The 26,132-nt window shown below is 41.2% G+C and overlaps 1 protein-coding gene across 1 annotated transcript in view; it reads right to left on the bottom strand.

Annotated features, from left to right (window-relative positions):
* Window positions 1-8,101: 8,101 nt before the first annotated feature.
* LOC127080012 (uncharacterized) overlaps window positions 8,102-26,132 on the bottom strand; it is a 30,751-nt gene continuing 12,720 nt past the window's right edge. Inside the window, exons 3-6 of the mRNA XM_051020350.1 lie at window positions 9,717-11,294; window positions 9,396-9,593; window positions 8,533-9,059; window positions 8,102-8,385 (exon numbers count right to left, since the gene is read on the bottom strand). Coding sequence (XP_050876307.1) covers window positions 8,102-8,385; window positions 8,533-9,059; window positions 9,396-9,593; window positions 9,717-11,294 — 2,587 coding nt within the window. The remainder of the gene's footprint in view (window positions 8,386-8,532; window positions 9,060-9,395; window positions 9,594-9,716; window positions 11,295-26,132) is intronic.

A 26,132-nucleotide genomic window follows, 5' to 3' on the forward strand; every position in this document is an offset into this window, starting at 1 on the left:
GTTATTTGTGGTTAGGCGTTACTTTCTCTGATTTGGGGTCCGAGAAGCTAAGGATCGTATAACATTTAACCCAACTTGGTATATTTAAGACGTAGTGCGAATACTGTTCAAGTGTAGACTTGATAACAGTTATTACGCGATACTACATCAGACGAGTTTCTCTTGAGAATATTATGGATTGATGAGTCAGTCATCCTAACCAGTAATATTTGATAGATGGAATTAAGACTCTGGGAACGTTTTAGAACATGATCTACAAGTTTTTATCCTTAGAACACTCCTTTGGGATGGTTCTTAACCTGACTCCATGCTCATGACTCACAATAAACCCTTATTCTTGGTTGATCCAATCAAGTCTTGTCAATATCAATGGAACTTGGGTGTTGATAAGGTGAAAACCATAATCCACCAAAATGGATGATTGATCTTGATAATGATTCATCCCTTGACCTTTGTTTTCTTGCCTTGTGTGTGATCCCTTACTTGTGATTGTTACATTCATGCATTCATGTGCATCATAACATTCATCACACGAAAAATAACTTCAAGGAACTGAGGTTTTATTTGCAAATATTTTCAGACCATGGATTATGGATGAAGGAACACTAAGAAGTAAAGTTTCAGATGTTCTGATTTGAAAGAGCTAAGGAAGCTATCATCTTTTGTATTAGATCTCTTGGACTTCAAGCAACGTCATGCGAAGCTTCTATCTGTATTGTCTGTTGATGTAGTGGAAGGACTCTTGAGTGTTTTGGTTCAGTTATATGATCCTCTCTACCGTTGCTTCACTTTTCCAGATTATCAGCTTATGCTTACGTTGGAGGAGTATGCCCATCTCTTGGGAATACATGTTTCTAACAAAGTGCCCTTTAGTCGATTGAAGGAGATTCCCAGATCTCATCTTATAGCTGAAGCTCTTCATCTGAAGAAGTCTGAGATTGAGGCTCATTGGGTGAAGAAAGGAGGATTGTTTGGGTTAACTTCCGAGTTCCTCATTGGAAAAGCTACTACTTTTTCTCAAGCCGGTAGTGTGGATGCTTTTGAAGCTATCTTTGTGTTGCTCATCTATGGTTTAGCTTTGTTCCCTAACATTGACGGATTTGTTGATGTTAATGCCATTAGAATCTTCTTGATTGGGAATCCCGTGCCTACTATGTTGGGTGATATGTATTTCTCTTTGCATCTAAGGAATTATAAAGGTGGTGGAACTATTGTGTGTTGTTTTCCTCTTCTGTACAAGTGGTTTATTTTGCACTTGCCTCAGACGCTTGCTTTTGTGGAGAACAAACAATGTCTACGGTGGTCTCAGAGACTTATATCCCTCACTAATGATGATATTGTTTGGTATGATTCTTTATTGAGTAGCTTGGATATTATTGATAGTTGTGGTGAATTCTCTCATGTGCCTCTCATTGGTACATAACGAGGAATCAACTACAACCCTTCTTTGGCTTGTCGTCAACTTGGGTTCCCTTTGAGAGACAAACCTAATAACACTCACTTAGAAGGTCTTTTCTATCAAGAGGGTAAAGATCCCCAACATTTGAAGTAGAATATGGTGCATGCTTGGCATAATGTGCATAGGAAAGGAAGATCTGAACTTGGTCCGTGCAACTGTGTAGCTCTGGAAGCTTACACTACTTGGGTGATGAAGAGAGCTTTGGAATTGAAGATGCCTTATGCTTGTGAGAGACCTATGTCTATGGTTGTGGTTGAGCCATTAACTCTCCTTAACCAAGATGTAGAGGAGTTGGAAGACGCACTCGCCAAGATGAAGCAAGAGAAGGATATGTGGGAAGAGCGTTTCCATGATTTGAGCCGAAAGCATGAGGAGTTGCAGCTTGAGTCTAAGGATAAAGATGCACTTATTGAACTTCTTGAAGACCGAGCATTAAAGAGACAGAGAGAGCCAGAGGGTCCATCTTCCTCTAGTATGCCTCAGCCTTCCGGTGCTTGGAAGAAGATTTTGACCGGCTTGTCCTCGAGAAGGCTCAGATGAAGACTTCTTTTGAGTCTGAGATTCGACGCGTCCGAAGGAAGTACGCGCCAGCAGTCAGATCATCTGACATTGTTGTTAGGGGATCCTTAGGATGATTAGTTTCCTTTTCTCTTGTATTTGTATTTTGCTTTCTGAAATTATACTCAGTGTAATCCTTCCAAAATTATATGAATAAAAGAGATTTTTTATGGTCAATCAAATTGTTATTATATACTTGCAAATAAAATAGTATGTTCCTTGAAAATAAAAACAAACAAAACATTGCATTTCATGCATCATTTACATAACAGGTTTTCTTCTGCAAGATGTCTTATTGGTTATTCTTCTATGCTTCAATCAAGCTGACTCACCGATACAACACTCGTGCCAATCAACCGAGAATTGAAAGATGAGATTGCTCGTTTGACTGCCATGATGAAGTCTGTTCTAGCTGCTCAGAATCACTCTTCTACAATGCTTGCAACTCCTCCTCCTCATAGGACTGGCATTTTAGAGGTTGCTACCTCAACTGTGCATGCCACTCAGTTTGCTCCATCTAGGCCTACCGGATTCCCGTGGGGAATGCCACCGAACTTTGTGCCTGAAGGGTTTGCACCTATATTTACTTCCATGTCGGCATCTAGCCCGATCATGTCTGTTCCGCCTCCCGTTGTTCACACTCTGCCTCGTGCCAAGGACACCATCTTCCACTCCGAGCCGTCTGAGGGTCCGAATATTTATGAGAATATGGATGAGATGAAGGATTAGTTCCTTGAGTTGCGAAAGGAATTGAAGACTTTGAGAGGAAATGACCTGTTTGGTAAGAGTGGTGTTGAACTCTGCTTGGTTCCCAACGTCAAGATCCCGATGAAGTTCAAAGTCCCTGAATTTGAAAAGTATACGGGAAATATTTGTCCACTTAGCCATCTCGTCATGTATGTGATCGAAAAAATAGCAAGTTTACTATTTTTGTCGATGTAGTAATAAGAGGGATGTTTCCCAAAGATCTATCTCGAGGATTGCGCAACAATATAAAGGTAAACAGTCACTCAATTGAACAAAAGTAATAGTTATGGTTTTGGAGAATTCACTATAAGGAAAAATATAATAAATAAATATTTTCACAAGTTAATATGATATGCCAAGGAAGGTGTATAAAAATCTCCTGTAATGACCCTTGAATGTATATCTCCTTAATACTGAACATTGTTTCAATTACTAGATCTTAAGATTATTTCCCCCTTAGACTTCGGAGGGAAACCTTTGGTATTTAATTTAACCTCTAAGTCCTTAGGTGATTATGATGAAACCAAACATTTTAATTTAACAAGAATAATCTGATAACCATAGGGTATCCCTAGTCCTAGGTGATCTCTACTATGGTTTCACTGTATGAAAACCTTAACCATTGAAGTCCTGCTAATCGTTAACCATACATCAATCTTAATTTTTTCCATAAAGAAAGCATTATGCGAATCATACAGTGAAATTGAAATCAAATAACATATATTAAGGAAAATCAAACATCAGAGTCATTACATGATCAATTCAGGGACACCCCCTGGCATTGAGGGGTTTAGCCTATCATATTATTCAAATCAGATACAAGATAAAATTGAGACATTACAAAAAGTTTGGAATTCTGTTGATCTTCAATCGCGTTTGCTCTTGAAGGATCTTCGTTCTTCTTCGCTTTCCACTGCTTCAATCTTGATCGTCTCTAATTTTCTATCGTGTAAAAAGTCCTTTTCTACATATTCAAATCTCCTATAAATAGTTCTTGATGACCATTTTTTTCACGTAAAAGTCCAAAATGCCCTCCGGGATAAGCTGTACCAAAAACAACACAAAACTGGAAAATCAAGTGCCCAAGCCAACACTGGCCGTGTCAGGCAACACGCCAGGCCGTGTTGGCTTCTGAGGAACAAAGCCTTAACACGCCTGCTCAAGGAAGCTGACACAAGCCGTGTCAGCTGACACGAACACCCATGTCAGCTCCCTGGTTTCCTCTTCCATGCCCCTTCTCCTGACACGGCCCATGTTGGCCAACACGGGTGGCCGTGTCAGGGCTACTGTATGTCCAATTTTCTTCTCCCGACGGGCCCGGAACGTCTACTTTGCTTGTCTTTCCCTCTAGTACACTTGTTTACACCTGAAACCAAAAGATCTACCATAAAAGGACATAAAATGGAGTATGATGATGCATATAACATGTACTCAATAAATGGAGACAACAATACCAAACATATAAATAACCAAATAAAACAATAAAATAAGTGGACTAACGTGTTACCGACTTCTTACAACGATGTCGAATGAATGTCAGAAAACAAGGAGAATTGAAGATTGATCACAACCCCAAACTTATCTCATTGCTTATCCTCAAGTGATGCTCGAGACATCAGGACGGTTGCCCCCAAAATTTCGCATCCACAATGCTACTGCGATCTTTCGCGATCTCCTGTTCTTTTTTTAATCACAATTTTACTCTTTCCCAATTTCCGACTTTAGTGACACTTTAACTTTGACACACCTTTTGGCCTATAGCTTTTCACACTCTTACCAAATCTCTCGGGATCAAAGTGTGGTAGTGTATGTAAAGTCAACTGTTAGGTTTGAAATACATATGCCTTCATAACAAGCAACACATAACACACATTATTCGAGGATTTTTTCGGTTGTAGCGGGGCTAAGGTGTAAGGTGGGGAGTTAAAACAAAAAGGGAAATACTAGGGGTTCAGGCTTAGATTTTGTGTTGTTACCCTCGTACTGTTGTTCAAATTTAAAACTCGAGGGTATTTCTTTTGTACACCGTTCTTGTCGAGGTTCATTGGCGCATATATTTTCTTTTATCGCTCTTTTGAGCATGCTTTTTGCCAACCATAATATTTTTAGATAAGTGCTTCATGATTTTTTTTTTCTTTTTTTTTTCTTTGAATTTTCTCATCTTTTTGCACTTATCTAAGGTTTACCGGTGTCTTCAAATTTTGATGAAACCCCAAACTTAGGCTTTTCAGCAGCTTCGAGGTAAACAATACTTATCTAAACAAGGTGTGGTAGTGTATGGACTTATGGCTATATACAATGGTAAAATAACAAACAGAAGGAAATATGGCTCAAAATTGGTGAACGACGGGTAATAATGTCGGGTTGGCTGGAAAGGCTCAGGGTTAAAATACAAAAACAATGCCTCAGTGTGTGTAGTGTGTTATGAAATTTCAGTATCTCTAATGCAAACCCAGAGAGACAAAGACATACTTGAACAACTCTCATGATGACAAGTGTTTGGCTTTTTGTAGTTCTCACCATGTTTTATCTAGCTTTCAGGCTTCCAAGATGTCTCTCAGTGTGATGTAGTTTCTTCTTCTCTTCGGTTATGGAGTGTCCCTATAAAATCAAGTGACAGAGAGTCGCGTCCAATTTTTTGAGTCAATAGCATCAACCTTCGGGGGTTTCCAGAAGAGCAAGTAGAGGGGTGTGTCTTCCAGCCCATCGCTCCAAACTTCATCGTTCATCCGACACGGATGTCCTTTATCTGTAACACATAGAGTACCACACAACTAATTAAAACAAAAATATTAAGAACAAAACAAACAACAAAAACAATAAATAATACAAACCCCCCACACTTGAACTAAACATTATCCGCAATGTTTAATCCAAGATAGAGAGGGACTCACACCGGTTCACTATGGTGGCGGAAATTGAAACATCATACGTTGCATCATCACGTGCATCTCATCCATCAGAGTCCCTTGACGGGCTTGCTCTACACTTTGGCGTGTTTTCTCCGCTCGGAGATCACCAATTTTTGTTCGTATCCATGACCATTGGTCCGACATCACATATGACGAACCAACACCTGGGTGCATGGAGTCCTCTGGGGAAGAAGCAAATTGCTCCTAATCCTGCCTCTTTTCCTGTACTTCTTCTTCCCGTGGGTCACCTGCAGCAAATGTGTCAACATTGTACTCGTCCATATTATCTTAGACGACACTTTCATATAGCCAATTGGTCGTGTTTGAGATGCTAATTCATGCAGGGTCAGGAAAAGCCATAATAAACTGACCCGAACTCATTAAGGAATAATAATTAGAAACTTGTGAAATCATACCTTGCTGGACCAATGTGTTCAGGTCCAGTTTGATCTTACCTGTTATCGGTGTCTCATTAAGTGCAGTCGGGTCATATCTGAAATGGTGGGCAATCTGAGTGATGATGCCGCCTTTGGAGATTCCCCCTTTGGCTGCTCTCCCCACGCGATCCAGATAATCTGCAGCAAATGCTGCAACACTCACAGCTACCTGGTTTGCCATGGCAAATAAAAAGAATAACTCTCTCTGGGTGGCTACACCTGTACTGTTACCCCTGCCAAAAAGTGTGAAAGCTAACACCTTATGGGCATACCTGAAACATGGGTTTTGAATACCCGATGCCTTCGCCCCTTTAGCCACATAGTCGGATCGTCCCGTAATGGCCAACTAGAACGTCTTGACATCGAAGCTGTCTGGTACGACTCCAGGTCATAAAGGGGTAGGCGAAGAATTTCACCCAGCTGCTCCACTATCAACTCGTGGTTGACATTGTATAACCTGAAAGACATTGTTCCTCCAAAGTACATCGTTGTACCCGTCCGACCTTTTTTAAGCTTGAACTCAATTGTGCTAAGAAATTCTAATGTGATGCGCTATCAGGTTGGCGCTTCACAATGCACAAACTCAAGCATTCCTAGAACATGGAACACCCTATCTAATTCTTCAGACATACCTAATTGAAATAGAGTATTGGAGCAAAGGTACCTTATCAGAGTGATTTTCCGTTTGATATGAGATGCGTACCTCCTTTCATGATCTGGGTTGTCAAAGATTATGTCATGTGAATTTGGATGATGGATTGTCCGTTTCCATGGACGGGATGATTCCGCATCTGCTTGTTTCCCTTTGGAAATTATTTTCGGCGACATTTTTGTTTCCTGAAACATAGTTTATCAAAAAAAAATTAAGGAAAACAAAAAAAGATTACCGTAGTTTTGTATAGGATAGCGAGTAGAACAACTTTCGTGAAAGGTGCCGACAATTTGGACGGAGTATGACGGTAAAGATGGGAGCTTTAAGGGAGTTTGGTAATGGAGGAATGTAAAGAAAATGAGAGGAATGAGAAGGATGATGTGAAAATGAGAGAGAGAGTGAAAGAAAATCATATGTTATTGGTAGATTAAGGGTAAAATGTGTTTAAGAGGGGAAAATTTTGGATGGGGTTCACAAAAACACAAAAAGAAGAAATTTGAAAAATATGGTCGTTGGGCCTGACGCGGGCCGTGTCAGCTGACACTGGTAGCCGTGTCAGGCTACTGTAATTTGAGGTTTCCTCTAGTAGAGCTGACACGGGCGGCCGTGTCAGCCAACTATAAAAATTCTGTTATTCCTTTGCTTGTCTGACACAGGTCGTGTTAGATGACACGGGAACCCGTGTCAGGGCCCTATTTTTAAAAAAAAATCGACTTTTTTCACTGTTTTCGGATTATCCTTGTTCTTTTGGTGTCCGACAATCTTACTCAACCCTTCTCTTATGAACTGCGCGATGTAACCATGAACCTACGAATGAACCTGAAAACACACCAAACATGGAAATAATTAGATAAAAACCGTGTGGGTTGCCTCCCACGAAGCGTTGCGTTTAACGTCGCATGGCTCGATGGTCGTCTCCCTCATCCTTGGAGACGAACATTCTCAATCAGACCACTTTTCTGTCCCTGATAGTAGTGCTTCAACCGTTGTCCATTTACCTTGAAGGTATCCCAATTATTTGGATTTTTCAGTTTGACAGCTCCATGGGGAAACACTTTGTGAACCATAAACGGACCCGACCACCTGGATTTCAACTTTCCTGGAAAAAGCTTTAATCTGGAGTTGAACAAGAGCACCAGCTGTCCCTCGACAAACTCTTTTCTCTGCAGCTTCTGATCGTGCCATTTCTTTGTCCTTTCTTTATATAACTTGGCATTTTCATATGCATGATTCTGAAATTCCTCTAACTCATGGAGCTGAAGGATGCGAAATTCACCTGCTTTATCCAGATCATAATTCAAGAATTTGGATGCCCAAAATGCTTTGTGCTCCAACTCTAGTGGCCACTCATTTGAGGTTGATACGGAGTGGTGATTTTATGTTTAACATTAAACTTCTTCAGCAGGTTCTCCATCAGTTTGTTCAAAAAGTGAGTGCCTTCATCACTGATAAGTGCTCTTGGCACCCCAAATCTCGAAAAGATATTGTTCTTCAGAAATGTCACCACCACTTTAGCGTCATTGGTGGGTAATGCCAGAACTTCCACCCACTTGGATACATAGTCAACTGCTACCAAGATGTAATTTTTCCCACAGGATGGTGGAAATGGCCCCATGAAGTCTATTCCCCAGACATCAAACAATTCAACCTCCAGCATAGCATTTTGCGGCATTTGATTTCTCTTTGAAATGTTCCCCATTCTTTGACATCTGTCGCATTCTTTGACGATGTCCTAGGCATCTTTGAACAAAATGGGCCAATATATACCTGATTGAAGAACTTTGGCTGCTGTTCGGTCCCCACTGAAATGTCCTCCATAGTCTGAATCATGACAAGCTCTAAGTACATCCGTTTGCTCCTCCTCCGGGACACATCTTCTGACCAACCCATCCACTCCTCTTTTGTATAGGAATGGGTCATTCCACAAGTAAAACCGGCAATCATGAACAAACTTTTTCTTTTTGTTAGAATCAAAATCGTTGGGGATTATACCCCCCACCAAATAATTTGCGTAGTCTACGAACCACGGGATACCGATAACAGCGAGGATGTGTTCACCAGCGAACTCATCCTTTATTGGTCTCTTTTCTTCTATTTCTTCAATAGGTGACATGTGGGATAAATGATCCGCCACTGTGTTTTCACATCCTCTTTTGTCTCGAATCTCGACATCAAATTCTTGGAGGAGTAGGATCCACCTAAGGATTCTCGGCTTAGAGTCTTGCTTTGCAAACAGATACTTCAAAGTGACATGATTCGTATACACTACAACCTTTGATCCCAACAAATACTTCCTGAACTTGTCAAAAGCGTAAACCACAACCGATAACTCTTTTTATGTGGTTGTGTAGTTCATCTGTGCCGGGTTCAACACATGACTAGAATAGTAAATGACATGTAATAACTTCTCTCTTCGCTGTCCTAAGACTTCCCCTACAACAATATCACTAGTATCACACATGATCTCAAATGGTAGAGACCAATCGGGGGAAATAACAATAGGTGCAGAAATCAGCTTGCTTTTCAATGTCTCAAAGGCCATGGTGCATTATTTGTTGAACAAAAACGCCTTATCTTTAACCAACAGAATGGTTAGCGGTTTAACAATTTTCGAGAAATCTCATATGAACCTGCGGTAAAAACCTGCGTGTCCTAAGAAACTCCTAATATCCTTCTCATTCACCGAGGGTGGGAGTTTAGAGATCACTTCCACTTTTGCTTGGTCAACTTCAATTCCCTTATAAGAAATTTTGTGACCGAACACTATTCCCTCACGCACCATGAAGTGACATTTCTCCCAATTCAGAATTAGGTTCGGTTTCTGGCACCTGTCTAAAAAAAGAGAGAGATTAGTCAAACAATTATGAAATGAGGATCCAAAGACTGAGAAGTCATCCATGAAGGCTTCCATATGCTTTTCGAGCGTGTCAGCGAAAATGGAAGTCATGCACCATTGGAAGGTGGCAGGAGCATTACACAACCAAAATGGCATTCTTCGGTAAGCAAAAACACCATACGGGCATGTGAATGCCGTCTTTTCTTGGTCTTTCGGCGCTACAACAATCTGATTATACCCGGAGTATCCATCTAAAAAACAGTAGTAGTCATGCCCGGATAACCTCTCCAGCATCTGGTCAATAAATGGAAAAGGAAAATGGTCCTTCCTAGTTGTTGTGTTCAACCTTCTGTAATCAATGCAAACGCGCCACCCGGTTATTGTCCGCGTGGGAATTAGCTTATTTTTTTCATTCCTTATTACGGTGGTCCCCCCTTTTTTAGGGACAACGTGCACCGGGATCACCCACAGACTATCAGAAATGGGATATATAAGACCTGCATCCAATAATTTTACCACTTCTTTCCGAACCACTTCCTTAATTGCCGGATTGAGTCTCCTCTGTGGTTGGACTACCGGTTTGTGGTCGTCTTCCATGAGAATTTTATGCATGCACACAGTAGGGCTAATACCCTTCAAATCCTCAATTGCCCATCCAATAGCATTTTTGTACTTTTTCAAGACTTGGATGAGCTTTTCTTCTTGGATATTCTGAAGGCTTGAGTTTATTATAGCAGGACATTTTCCTTCAAGTTCGAGAAAAACATATTTGAGATTGTCAGGAAGTTGTTTCAACTCTGTTTCCTTCTTAGGTTCTTCATTCTCCTCACTAGATTGAGGTATGCGTAAATCCTCCCACCGGCGTGGTCGAGATCCTTTCCACGGGGTTTGTGCGTCCAACAAGGCAAGCACTTCAGATTCCCCGTCGTCCACCTCTTTATCCGACTCGAAAATGGACAAACTTAACACTCTTTCCAAAGGTGACTGGGGTGTATGCAAAGGGTTATCATATGTCGTCACCTGATCCAGAACCTCTATAGTATGACTGGTACAAATATCATTCTTGTACCTCATGGTGTTTCGAACATCGCTTTTCAATTCCTCATCATAAACCTTCAGTGTCATTGTTCCTTCTTCTATGTTTATGAAGCACCGTCCCGTCTCCAAAAAGGGTCTTCCCAGAATGAGTGGGATCTCTTTATCTATCGGCATTTCAAGAATTACAAAATCCACCGGAAATACAAACTTATCAATTTTCACCAGAACATCTTCAACAATGCCATACGGTTTCTTGACCGAATGACCGGTGAATTGGAGTGTCATTCTGGTATTTTGCACAACCCCTATACCAAGCTTCTTGTAAATAGATAACGACATGAGACTCACACTAGCTCCCAGATCAATAAGAGCTTTGTTGAACGACCTATCTCCAATAATACATGGAATAGTGACAGCTCCTCGATCCTTTTTCTTTATCAGAATCTTTATACCCTGCAAAATAGCACTACAAGTTTCGGTTAGAATAATTTGGTTAGTGTCGGTGACACGCCTCTTAGAAATGATATCCTTCATGAACTTGGCATACGTAGGCATTTGTTCAAGTGCCTCCAACAACGGAATGTTAATTTCCAGCTTCTTGAACAACTCTAAGAATTTTTCAAAGTTTTTCTCATGTTGCCCTTTTTTCTTATTTCTAGTGGGGAATGGGAGCTTAACAACCGGCTTGGGATCAACGACTATTTCTTTCACAACCGGTTTCGGTGCTACCACTTCTTCTCTAACAACTTCATTTTCTTTGATCTCAAGGTCCACTTCGATCAATTGGTCTTCCTCTTCATCCACTTCCTCAACAACTTCATCAATTTTACCACTTCGTGTTGTTGGTTCTAAGTGTTGGCAACAATTTTGGTAAAACAAAGAGTGTTCACAAGATATTGTATGTGATGTCTTAACTTAAGATATCTATGTACCTGCTGGAGTTTAAATGGAAAACATAATTATGCAGGATTGTTTCAGGATGTCATACACAATGTCATGGCATCTGATATGTTTGTACCTGCTGCAAATTATAAATGGAATTATGCAATTATGCAGGATTGTTCCAGGATGTCAGACCCGATGTCACGACATCCTGTACACAAAACATTCAGTAAGAATGTCTGGTGTTTTGTGATTGCACAATTAATGGCAATCTTTGTATGATTGAAGATCTGATTTACAGGCGCATTCAATCATTGATTACAACCTGATTTACTTAATTTCCAAGGATATCTAACCAGCTGTTATGAGAAGATTTAATTGGAAAATAGTTTAGGGTTTTCAAGATGTCCAAGCCCAGCTGAAAGCTTCTATAAAAAGGGACTTGGAAAACCTGATTTTACACACAACCAATACTGAGCGAAATATTGAGAGAATATAAGGGTTTGTGTCTTGTTTAGTCGTGAGACTTGTAAGCCATTCAAGTCATCCATAGATGATTGAATTGGTCTGATTTGTGGGTTGTAATTTGTCACTCAAAGCTTTTAAGAAAAAGTGTGTGTCTACTTGATTAAAGCTGTTAAGCAAGATCAAGTGTGTGTCTACTTGATTGAAATTGTGAAGTAAAATCAAGTGTGTGTTATTGAAAAGTGTTTTCTTTTCACAAGGAATTGTTGTTTAAAATCACAGGTGTGATTGAAGGGAAGTGAGTGGGTTCTCATATCTAAGAGTGCTTAGGTAGAAATTGCACGGGTAGAGATTAGGTGAGAAAGACTGTAACTTGTTGAAGTGTACGGAGAGTCTTTGAACTGATTCTATTTTAGTGGATTTCCTTCCTGGCTTGGTAGCCCCCAGATGTAGGTGAGTTGGACCGAACTGGGTAAACAATTGCTTGTGTCTATTGCATTACTATTCTTTATCTTTATCCTGTTTTCATTATTCAGATATTAGTGTCGTGACATTACCTTCGACATCTCATATCCGATACCAGAATTTCAATTGGTATCAGAGCAGGCATCCTGCTTTGGTTCTGGGTGAGATCTAGGGATAATACTTTCTAGTACTATGGAGAGAGATGGAGGATCTGTTCACAGGCCACCAATTTTGGATGGATCTAACTATGACTATTGGAAACCTCGAATGGTAGCTTTCCTAAAATCCCTTGATAATAAGGCTTGGAAGGTTGTGTTAACAGGCTGGGATCATCCAGTAGTTACTAAGGAAGGAGAAGCCACTGTTGATAATAAGCCTGAAGAACAATGGTCCAAGGAGGAGGATGACCTAGCCCTTGGAAATTCTAAAGCATTGAATGCCATCTTCAATGGAGTAGACAAGAACATCTTTAGATTGGTAAACAACTATGAAGTGGCTAAAGATGCTTGGGACATTCTCAAAACCACTCATGAAGGCACCTCTAGAGTGAAAATGTCTAGACTACAACTGCTCACCACCAAGTTTGAAAACTTAAGGATTAAAGAAGATGAAAATATTCATGATTTTCACATGAGTATCCTTGAAATTACCAATGCCTTTGGAGCTCTGGGAGAGAAGATGTCAGATGAAAAGTTAGTAAGGAAAATACTCAGGTCACTCCCTAAGAGATTTTCCATGAAAGTGACATCCATAGAAGAATCTCAAGACATCTCAAATATGAGAGTTGATGAGCTAATTGGATCCCTCTAATTATTTGAGATGGGATTATGTGATGGATCTGAAAAGAAAGCCAATAACATAGCCTTCATGTCAAACACTGAAGGGGAAGATGAGAAAGATGGTCAAGATATTGATGAAGATCTGGAAAATGAAGTAGCAATGCTGGGAAGACAGTTCAACAGACTTATGAAAAAGATATATGTAAGATCTAAGGCCAATGTCAAGAACATCGCATCTAACATCAGCAAATCCAAAAACTTTGGAAGAAGAATAAGGTCTGAAGAAAAGCCCAAAGAAGGAAAAGAAGTTCAGTGCTATGAATGTAATGGGTATGGTCATATTAAAACTGAATGTGGGACCTACCTCAAGAAACAAAAGAGGAGTCTTGCTGCCTCTTGGTCTGATGGAAGTGAAACAGAAGAAGCAGCAAATCATGTGACTGCATTAACAAGAAGATGGGGTTCTGATGAAGAGTATAATGATGATGAAGTAACCTTTGAAGAGATGGCCACTACCTACAAAGAGTTGTGTCACAAAAGTGTAGAAGTGCACAGACAAGCTAAAAGCCAAAAGAAAGTGATATCTCAGCTGGAGAATGAAAAGGGAGAATATGTGGAAAACATCTCCAAGTTGAAGACTGAAGTTGTACTCTTGAATTCCAAACTAGATGAGATGACCAAGTATGTAAGAATGCTTAATAATGGATCTGACATCTTTAGACAAGATTCTCTTGACTGGTCAAATGACAGGAGACAAATTTGGCCTTGGATTCAATGAATCTAAGGCTGAGTGCAGTTACACTGGTTGCAAGCTAAAATCCAAACCTAAGTGCAGCCATATTAAAAGCAAGCCTGAGATGTCATATCATATGTCACAACATCAGAAGGGAAAACAGTAGAAAGGGAAACATCAAAGATGGAGATGCCATTACTGTGGAAAATTTGGCCACCTGAAGCCCTTCTGCTATAAGCTGTATGGTTATCCTAGACCTATTCATCATCAGACTCAATATCAACCAAGACCCAAACATTACAGGCCTGTCAACAAGAAGCAGTGGGTTCCTAAGACAAATGTTACAAGTCTAATAGCTCACACTTCCTTCAGAGTTTCTGCCAAAGAAGATCGGTATTTTGACAGTGGTTGTTCCAGACACATGACTGGAAATAAAAACTTGCTAACTGACCTTCATCCCCATGCCACAAGTTATGTTACCTTTAGTGATGGAGCAAAGGGTGAAATCAAGGGAATCGGTAAGCTGGATTGCTCTGGAGTTCCTGACCTTGACAATGTCCTACTTGTTAAGGGATTAACTGCTAATCTAATAAGCATCAGTCAACTGTGTGATCAAGGTCTAAATGTAAACTTCACTTGAACTGAATGTCTGACTACTAACAAGGAAAATGAAGTAATCATGAAAGGAGTTAGGTCTAAAGACAACTGCTACATGTGGAGTTCTCAAGAAACTGGTTACTCTTCAATGTGTACCTTGGCCAAAGAAAAAGAAGTGAAGATATGGCATCAAATATTAGGCCATCTGCATCTTAAAGGTATGAAGAGGATCATATTTGTTGAAGCAGTTAGAGGAATTCCCAACTTGGAGATTGATGAAGGAAAAATCTGTGGAGAATGTCAGATTGGAAAACAGACAAGGATGTCACACCAGAAGCTCAGACATGACACCACCACCAAAGTTTTGGAACTCCTCCATATGGACTTGATGGGACCCATGCAAGTAGAAAGCCTTGATGGGGAGAAGTATGCATATGTGGTGGTGGATGAAAAACAGGTAATTTTCCCTTCTCCTTCAAACCCCCCTTTGTCCCCTCTGGGCTCAAATAAAGAGCACGAGAAATCTCAGCAACATCAGGTTCCCCCTTAATGGCAAAGAAAGGAATCTGATCTCGGGTCTGAATACCCAGGATGTTGGCATAATCCTCTATCAAGGGTCCCAACAAGTAATCCGGGAAGACGAAGCATCTCAAGCCTGGGTCATAGAACTGGAGAAGAGTATGAATGGCGCTCCTATCACTGTCTGTGAGCCTGAAAACCAACTTCAGAATACTACCGTATGCCTCACGGAACAAACCCACATGGTCAGGGGTAATCAATGCTATCATATCTCTCAGCACACTGATCTCTGGGTCAAAGAAACTGTAGACGACGTCGTCCTTCAAACCGGTCCTCATGTCTGAAACAAAGAAGTCTCTCAACCAGGATCTCAATCAAAAAATGTCCCTGCATATGGATAAACATGTGTTAGATGCAGATAAATGCAAAATGTTAATGATGCTGATGTATGAATGCAATGCACTGTGCCATCCTCCAGGTCATCTGATCAACCACTGCACTGAATTACGGCCTCTGAACTGATCATAACCATCTGAGGTACTGAGTAACCACAAATCCGACTTAGGGTTCTGAAATAAACGGAACTGAAGGATACATCACCATCATCACCAGAGATCCTCTGAACAGATAACCACAAGACCCTCTGATCCAGCCCAGGGAATCCTGAAATAAACGGATCCCCACTGATAAATACCACGGACGGAATTCCGGCGTCTCAAAAATAAATGTCCATAAATCCGACTTATAAATAGGACTCTGATCAATAACGGAACCATTAGTTACCATCAAAGTCACCATCAGAACATACATCTGTAAGAATCAACCCTCCCCTCACAGGTGAATTCTAATCAGGTCATCCTAAGGCGGATAATAGTCTCGACAATCGGGCAAAGATACTCAACGGGTTTGCCCTTTCGGGTGTGCCGTTGTAGCTCTCTTAAGATCATCTAAACCAAAGATCCGGGAAAGATCGGTCACCGAAGTCAATAGTTCAAATGAAGTGACTCAACCAAAGTGGATACTCCACAAAGGAAGAGCTCCCTCAAAAGAACCTTGTCCGGCTTGTGGTAAGTCACGTCGCCAAGATCATGTTGACCTAACATGAGACCACGCTAATCCTAGGTGTATACTCGGGCCTGGGTTTTAGCCCCACTCAGAACACCCACCCCAAATCAGAGGAACCAACCTGTACAGAAGACAGCACAATGATGGTATGATGCATGCAAACATTTATGCAAATATATACACAACATAATAATCATAAATGCAATAAATAAAGCAGCACAAGCAACCTAACTATCCTAGAGAACGCTAGGAGAGACTCGCTTAGGGAAGATGGACCAGCAAAAGGTCAACTTCTATAGTCCCCAGCAGAGTCACCAGCTGTCGCATCCGCGAAAAACAACCGGCGGGCAAAAACAAAACAAACAGAGCCGCCACCGTGCGTTATTTATCCCAAAAGAGGCAAAGGAAACGCTCGAAGTAAACCTGGAAAAGACATGGTCTCACGACCAAAGAGAGATGGGATCGGGAGTCGGTTATGCAAAGGGAAGGTATTAGCACCCCTACGCATCCGTCGTACTCGACGGGATCCACGCTCAAAAGAATAGAAGAAAGGTTGCTAACACTGCTCAAAAGAATACACACACACACTGGAAACAACACAGGTGGGAGAAGAGGGGAAAGGGCTCGCTAGGATATCGCATCCTATGCCTACGTATCTCATCTGGAATGAGAATCAGAGCTACCGTAGTTCGGCTCACGCACGCCAAACAAAACACACGCAAACAGGCAAACATGGAAACCGAATGCCAATCGCTGGACTTACATCAGACTCCGGACCAACAAACACACACTGGAAACCAACTGCCAATCGCTGGACTTACGTCAGACTCCACACAAACCAACACCAATAGGATATGGAATGCCAATCGCTGGTCTTACATCCATCTCCTAACACACAAGAGGGTTAACAAACAAACAAGTTACTAAGGAGTCTGGCACTCGAGCCTAGTAACTGTCAAGCAAACACACACAAAAAAGAAAAAGGGTGCCCGGAGAGACCTCGTACGATCTCCTGCCTACGTACCTCATCTGGTATGAGGATCAGGGCAACGTAGTTCCCCTTAACAGGGGAGAAACTTTCTCCTAACCAGAGACTGGGAAATGACAAACTAGAAGGGAGACTGACTCGAGCCTAATAGTTATCATGTAATCCACCATGGTCCTAGGTTGAGGTTTCTATCTAACTTGCACAGGCAGCAAGCTATCCTAAACAGCACAGGCAAAGCAAACATACACACAATTAGCACACACTATATACAAACAAAGTGGGCTCACACAAGGTTAGGCTGTGAAACACAAGCCAACTGGAATCGGGTGTAGTTAGCTCTTAACCCTAACATTGAGAGTTAGGGCGAAGCAGATGAAATGGGGAGTGAGGGCCCTCACAGCTCTTATCCCTGGCCTGGGAGAGCTTCAGACAAATGAAAGTGGGAGTTCAGAAAGTTGGAACTCTTCTCCACATATGACTGACACAACAAAAATCTTGGGTTAATGTCCACAATGCATCAACACAAGGTGTGAGCAAAGTGGATGACACACTGAATAGCAGGAGATGGATTACACATCTCTTTTATCTGCCAATTGCCTTATCAAAGGACTTTTCCTGCTTGGCACAAAGATAAACAAACACAAGCATTGCCTCTTAAGGAGGACTTCAGACAGGTGCCTGCCCAAATAACAGGACAGGTCTTCCAGACTACATGAAGTCAAGAGAGTTATACCTATGTGGTTAAGCAACCAAGCAAAAGCAAGTTCAAATTGAACTTAAGCAACTTATGTACCTGTGGAAACATCAAACAAATCAGTTCAACTGTACAGACAAACAGACAACACTAATATCAACAGTCAAACCCAATGAGCAAAGGCATAAGCCAACAAGTCAAACTCAAATGAGTTAACAACCCTACAAAACACACAAGGTTAGTAGTCACAAGTAAACATCAAAGGCTCAAGTGATAGAGCATCATCAACTATGGAACTTGAGTGCTCAACCTGAAATCAAAGCTCAAACATAAGCAACCAACCACTAGGTCAAGGCCTAGGGTCAAAGATGGAGAAAAAATTCAAAACAGAACATGAAATTTCACATGAATCAACTTCAATCAATCATGAACACCATCCAAAAGGTCTCATCTCATTATCAATTACCAAATCCATTTCATGAACTAAACATGGCAAGGTATGCAAGTTGTAACCACATTGTGACATCAGAAGAAACAAATGCACCTTAAATCAAAAATGGTTCAAATAATCTTGGCAAAATTCATGGGTAAACAGAACATACAACATGATCATCAAACAAAAAATTAGAGCATTTGGATAACATTAGGCATGGTAATCAAATTGTATAAGTCAAGGCAAGAACAATCAAGCACATATGTGACACAACTTGGCACACCAACTTAGCATAAGCCTAAAACAGAAATGGTAATTGGTAAAAACCTCAAACCAAAGCCAAAACAACCTTCAACATGTCTAGAATTAGTGTGCAAAATTTCACATCCATTGGATAAAGAACAAGCATTTCACAATCACATGAAGATCAAGACACTTCAAAAGCTCAAAAATGACCATCCAAAATGAAAAATCTCAATCAAATCAGAAATCAATCCAAAAATTCCACCAAAAATCATGAGCATTCACACAATGCATATCAAGCATCATACGAAAAATCAAGGCATTTGGAATTCATTTGGCATGGTAAATGCATCAATCAAGTTGGACAAGAAAAGGTGTGACACAAATTGTCACACCTAACTTATAAAAATCATAAATCAGCAATGGAAATTGATAAAAATGCAAACTCAACACCAAAATGTCTAGCAAGATGTCTAGTTTTAACATGTAAAATTTCATGAGTATTGGATTAAAATTGAGCATTTCACAAATGAAGAAGCAAGGCAAGGTCAAGATATGACACATGTACACAAACCCTAGGGCAAAACAAAATCCAGCCAAGCACAATTTGCAAAATAATATTCAGAAAAGACTAGACAAAAAATGTGACCTAATGCAAAAAACCACACAATTTTTGGATCAATTTTCCATTTGTTATGAATTTTTAAAGGTCATGAAAAATTAAAAAATGCATGAGAAGCATATGGAAATGATAAAGGAGAAAATGAAATAAAGCATGTGAACAAATGCCAACACGGAGGATCGAACACAAGAGCAATTTGAATTGCTCAGCGCGCCCAGGCAAAACGACAACGTTTCACCAAGCCAAGCCCTAGCGCGCGCTCAAAACATGTTTCAAAAATCCGCAGGAAATTCCCTAGGTAGCGCTATGAAGGTTGCAACAAAATTCGCAGGAAATTCCCTATGTAATCTGGAAACACATGCATCATGAAGAACACAATGAATGTTCTTCATGCAAATTTCCAGCAATTCTCAAACACTCCTGAAATTAATAATGATCATATCATTAGGTAGATCTTGCTTCATACATTAAGAATCAATAATCAATTTAACAAGAAACAACAACACATGCATGAATCGAAGGATTTAAAATTCATCATCCAAACTTGAATCACATAGTTCTCCATGGATATGGCATCAAATTGCTCGATTCAAAGCGCAGATTATTCAGCATTCAACAAACTATAAGAATATATCAATAATTTTTAGAATTAAGGATGTTGAAAAAATGACCTCTTGATGAGCAACACTTGGATCGACGTGTTTCTTGGCTTGGCAATGCTTCACTCTTGCTCCAATATGCTTCTTAAGGTGAGCGATGATGAATATGAGGCTCAACAATGAAGGAATCAAGCTAGATCTTCACTTGCCATGGAAGCTTCACCTCTTGAATATGAACAAAATAGCAACCAATTCCTCTGTTTTCACGTGCAAGAATGCTCAATAATGGCTCAAGATCATGAATGAATCAAGGAAAAGTGCAAGTGATTGAAGAAATTTGGAGAAAAAAGTGAGAGAGAATTTTGAGATTTTTGGGATTCTAGATCTAAACTTGGGAATTGTGATGAATTCTGTTATGATTAGGCATTTATAGTCCATGCTAAACATGATTAGGAAGAGGTTTAAGCAAATGCAAATGAAATTAAGGAACTTGTGGTGTTTATGCAAAAAATGAACTTTCATGCTCATGCACCCTCATGCAAGCTTGGCCACGTGAACAGTGCCATCACTTAGTCAAATTTCACTTAAAAACTTCCCATGCAAGGTTTGGAATGGTTTTGGTAGGCATGTATTCAACCAAAAATGAAATTATGCAATTTTCCACAAAAATCTTCATGCTTGAACCAATGCTATGAAAATGAGATTTCGCGCCAAATGATTGTATGCTTGGAAAATACATGTTACAAGGATCATTGTGCAAAAAGAGCCACCCAAATTGGCCTTGTGGTTTGAAAGTTATGCCCATTTGAAGTTCCATGCATCCTTTGTCAAGTTTTGATCACATCTCCTTAACCACACCTGAGAAATTGATGATCTTGGACTTTTTGGAAATGGGAGAGAAAGATCTACAACTTTCATGTTCAACAAAATTTCATTTGAAGCTTCCTTGATGATGTAATCTTGAGTTGAAAACCTTTCCATTTTTGGCAATTTTGAATTAGAGGTCACTTTCTATTTTTGGAAAGTTTTGACTGAACCTCAAATTCTTCAATGTTGATGTTTGAAATGTCAAATGAGACTTGTTTGAACATGAATGAAGTATTTCTAGTCACTTCCCACCTCCAAATCCAACAGTTGACTTGTGGTTGACTTTTGTAGTTGATAGATGACTTGGCCATGCATAGATGAATTTGGGCCTCAATCTCCTGATGAAATGGCTCCAAGATGAAACCCTAGCTTATACAAGCTCAACAAAATCATATGATGATCTCCATCTCATTAAAAACCTCATCTCCTTGAAAAACCCTGATTGGTACAATTCAACTGATTAGGGTTGACCAGAGGTCAAAACCCTAATCCCAAGGCACATGATCAGGCACAAGAACCCTAATTGAAGCACAAACCCTCAGATGGCTAGTGATCAATTCATGAGACCCTCCAGCTTGAATCTTTTAACCTCTTTATCTTCTGAGCAAGACTTAGAAGGATGACTTGCTTATTGTTTCCACATGACATGCAAAGATGTAATGCCTAATGTCCTACAAAATGAAATGCAATATGCAAAGCTAGTCCCAAGAGAGGAGGGCAAATTTTGAGGTGTTACAGCTGCCCCTATTCAATCCACTATGAACCTGTTGATATGAATAGCTTCGGCTTTCAGATGATCAGGGTGAAGAGTGATTGAATACCAAGAACAGACGAACAATTTGCACTTTGATGGGAAAATAAATAACAATGCCTGTCAGAATCGGCAAAGAAGCAACCTCAAAAGAAACATCCGTCTGATACGGAGAAAGTCGGCCTGAATACCGAAACAGGAATACTGACCTGAATACCAAAATAAATGGTAACACAGGAATAATCATGGCTTGAACACCACCTATCCGCTGGGGATTATTATTACTTTTTTTTACTTTTCTTGAACCCCGGAACTTTCTGATTGATAATCTTTTTTGCTTTTCTTGAACCCCGAACAAATATTTTCTTTCGCGCGGATGATCCCGGATCACCGCATTTGAACCCCGACATCTTCATAGTAGTCTCGTTTTCCAAATAATGAACCCCATTCTCCATTTTTAACCCCAGTCGCCGGACGATATCTCGCGATCGCCATTGTGAACCCCAGTCTCCAGAAAACACCTCGTGTCTCCCTTTCTCCATTTGGACCCCGTTCTCCAGAAAATGCCTTAACACTTCCTTTTCTCCATTTGAACCCCGCTCTCCAGAAACTGGTGATAATTCCACTGGCAACGTCGGAAATAACACCAAAACACCACTCTGATGGCGACATATCAGAGGGTACACCTTCACAAAAGGAAGGTAACATGTTCATCTCTTCCTCAGAAGACACCCATAACGACCTCTGTTGACCTTAGCCAAAGTCTAAGGTGACACATGAACAAAAGATAATCCTGAGGACCTCACCCCGGATATAATCTTCAACTCCGATCTCCATTTGAACCCCGCTCTCCAGAAAATGTCTCAACACTTCCTTTTCTCCAATTGAACGCCGCTCTCCAGAAAATGCCGCAACACTTCCTTTTCTCCAATTGAACCCCGCTCTCCAGAAAATGCCGCAACACTTCCTTTTCTCCGATTGAACTGTATTTTCCCGCTGATCGCGTAACGTCCTTTGATTTTATTTCCATCTCCGCCCGACGGAAAAGTTTCCTCCAGTATCGTACTACTGGGGAACATTGTTACTCCAACGTCATGATGCTAAACTCCTCAGAGTAACATCTTCCAACTTCTATCTCGCACGACAGAAATCTCCTCCAGTATCGTACTACTGGGAAATACGGTTGACCCAACACCATGATGCTAAACTCCTCGGAGTAACATCTTCACCATCCGGCGAAACCAAATCTCAAGCGGTAACCACGACTCGAGTAACTGATGCTTGCAATGTTGATGTTGATCTTCCAACTAGCGAAACCACTCCTCAAACGGTAACCACGGCTTGGGAAGCATCTTCACCAACTGGCGAAACCAAATCTCAAGTGGTAACCAGGACATGAGACTAGCTTATGCTTGCAATGATGATGCATGATTTTTTTAGCGCAATGCTCCATAATTATGGAAATGCTACGCAATTTATTATGCAATATGCTATGATCTCTTAAATGATGCATGCATAAAAAGCATCCCCCTCAAGGGACTCTCCTGGGGAGCTCGAGGCACTCTGCTGAGGAACTCGACAACACTCCAATCTCCACCCTGCTGGGGAATAGCACTGCTGCTGGGGAAAGGACCACCCTTACCAGGGATGACCTCCACTGAACCCGATCCACTTGGGGACTTCGCTGGGGAAGAATCCACCAACGCACTCTGTGGGGAAAACAACAGTCTCTGACATGCTGGGGAAAAGCCAGCAACGGACACCTCCACTAGGGAAATAGCAACCTTCAGGCCTGGCTGCTGAGGAAACACCGATCTCAAACATGCTGGGGAGATAACCATCCCGACCCTGCTAGGGAAATCACAGACCTTGAATCTGCTGGGGAGGTAACAATTCTGACTCTGCTCGGGGAAACAAGGAAATTCTGGCACAGAACACCCGTCGACTCGTCGAACTCTGGTATTCAACATCCCAATCCAGTGTCAGCTTTCCACTTTTGAGAGCTCCCAGACTCGTCTGGACTTTTCTGATTCATCACCTTGTATTCTCGACTTCTTCATACTCCACGGAGATTGTACTCCTTGGATTCATACAAACTTTCCAGTCTTCAGACTTTGAAGAGTCTTCTTGATTAACCCTCCAGGATCGTCGTACGTTCTTTCACCGTCTTTTCACCATTCTTCAATTCATTGTCCCTGATTGGACTCCACGGGGATCTTTTGTCAAAAGCTTCACATCACAGCCTGCAAGTGAGTGAAAATATCTAACAGCCCCTGCAAAAGAGATCGTTAGATAAAAACGTGCCCTAGGCGTGCCGAGATTCAACACTTGGGTCACTCAACCTTCCGAATAAGATTTCAAATTTTCAATCTTATAAACATGCATTGGAAGGGACCTGTATGTCTTAAAATGCAAAGATTCTTTATAAAAAATAATTGGATGTTTTTGCAATCAAAGCGGTAATGAAAACAAAAACAAAATTATTTGACTGAATATGCATTTTATTGATTGAAAAAGTGTGGGTCATGAATGAGCAATACAAAGGAAGCAATTCCTGAAAAGAGGTAATTGCGCACAAAAGGAAAAATTTATCCTAATGGCAATGTGAAACCGCGATCTCATCGAGTTCCAACTCGATTACACCCCATACGTCCTCAGACTCTCCGTGCTTTCTTCCTTCTGAACAAGACGCTTCCGACTGATCCCTACCGAGGATTATCCATATGCCTTAACCAAAGTAAACGAATCATGCCAGACGCAGTTGCTCGTTTCAATCCCTCTTTTCCCTGGACCGCCCTTTCGGGTTTTCAGTCCACCGGGATACCCTTTTTTGCCCAAGTCGCCTTTTCCGGTTTTCGACTTGCCGGGTGTACAGTTTTTTTTCTCTTTTTATCCCTAATTTTTGCCCGAACCCTTTCACTTTTTTTTTCGGTTCGCCGGGATGCCCATTTTTGCCTGGACTATTTTATTCTTTTCGTCCAACGGGTCTCTTATACGAAGAATTTTTTAACTGCGTCCGCATTCACAGGGGATGGAAAATCTTTGCCATCCATGGTCGTTAACAACAAGGCTCCACTAGAGAAAACTTTCTTGACCACGAATGGACCTTCATAATTGGGTGTCCACTTGCCCCTTTGATCGTTTTGAGGAGGAAGGATCCTTTTCAGCACCATATCACCTACGTGATACACCCGAGGTCGTACCTTTCGGTCAAAAGCATGCTTCATCCTTTGCTGGTACAACTGCCCATGACAAATGGCTGCCAGCCTCTTTTCCTCAATCAGGCTTAACTCTTCGTACCGAGTCTTTACCCATTCAGCCTCTTGCAACTTTACGTCCATCAGGACTCTCAAAGAGGGAATTTGAACCTCAACTGGTAGCACGGCTTCTATTCCATATACCAAAGAGAAAGGCGTTGCCCCAGTAGATGTACGCACCGAAGTTCGATACCCATGTAATGCAAATGGCAACATCTCGTGCCAGTCTTTATAGGTCACAACCATCTTCTGCACAATCTTCTTTATATTCTTATTAGCTGCCTCAACCGCCCCATTCATCTTCGGACGATAAGGAGAAGAATTGTGATGCTCGATCTTGAATTCCCGGCACAGTTCTGCCATCATCTTATTGTTCAAATTAGAACCATTATCAGTAATGATTCTCTCGGGAACCCCATATCTGCAAATGATGTCTCTCTTCAGGAATTTGGCGACGACCTGCTTCATCACGTTCGTATAAGAGGCTGCTTCCACCCACTTGGTGAAGTAATCAATAGCCACCAATATGAACCGGTGCCCATTCGAAGCCGTAGGCTCAATCTTCCCAATCATATCAATGCCCCACATAGCAAACGGCCACGGAGACGACATCAAACTCAATGGATTTGGAGGCACGTGCACCTTGTTAGCATAAATCTGGCATTTATGACACTTCCGCACGAAATTGAAACATTGGGCCTCCATTGTCATCCAAAAATAACCTGCCCTCAGCAGCTTCTTCACCATTGCATTCCCACTGGCATGGGTACCGAACGACCCCTCGTGAACCTCTTTCATCAACTGGCTTGCTTCTTTATCATCAACACATTTGAGCAAAACCCAATCGAAATTTCTCTTGTACAGAACCCCATCCTTATTCAGGTAGAACACCATAGCCAACCTCCTCAGAGTCTTTCGGTCCTTCTTGGATGCTCCCTCAGGATACTCTTGGGTCTCCAGATAGCGCTTGATATCGAAATACCACGGCTTCTCATCATCAGGCGCTGTATCAACAGCAAACACATAAGCCGGTCTATCCAGACGTCCCACCTCAACACTGGGGAACTGATTCCACCACTTCACCTTAATCAAGGCAGCCAGAGTAGCCAAAGCATCCGCCAAAGGGTTTTCTTCTCTGGGCACATGATGCAATACCACCTTGGTGAAAAACGTCAACAATCTCCTCGTATAATCTCGATATGGAATTAAATGAGACTGATGCGTATACCATTTTCCGTTAACCTGATTCACAACCAAAGCTGAATCTCTGTATATAACAAGGTTCTTGATTCTCAAATCAATCGCCTCTTCAATCCCAAAGATACAAGCTTCGTATTCAGCCACGTTGTTGGTGCACTCAAATGTTAGTCGGGCAGCAAAAGGAATGTGGGATCCTTTCGGCGTAACCAAAACAGCACCAACACCGCTACCATTCACGTTAACGGCCCCATCAAACATCAGAATCCATTCGGATTCAGGGTCAGGCCCCTCCTCCGGGATTGGTTCCTCGCAATCTTTCGATTTGAGAAACATG

Source organism: Lathyrus oleraceus, chromosome 5, assembly GCF_024323335.1.
Source record: "Lathyrus oleraceus cultivar Zhongwan6 chromosome 5, CAAS_Psat_ZW6_1.0, whole genome shotgun sequence".
NCBI classification, from domain to species: Eukaryota; Viridiplantae; Streptophyta; class Magnoliopsida; order Fabales; family Fabaceae; genus Lathyrus; species Lathyrus oleraceus.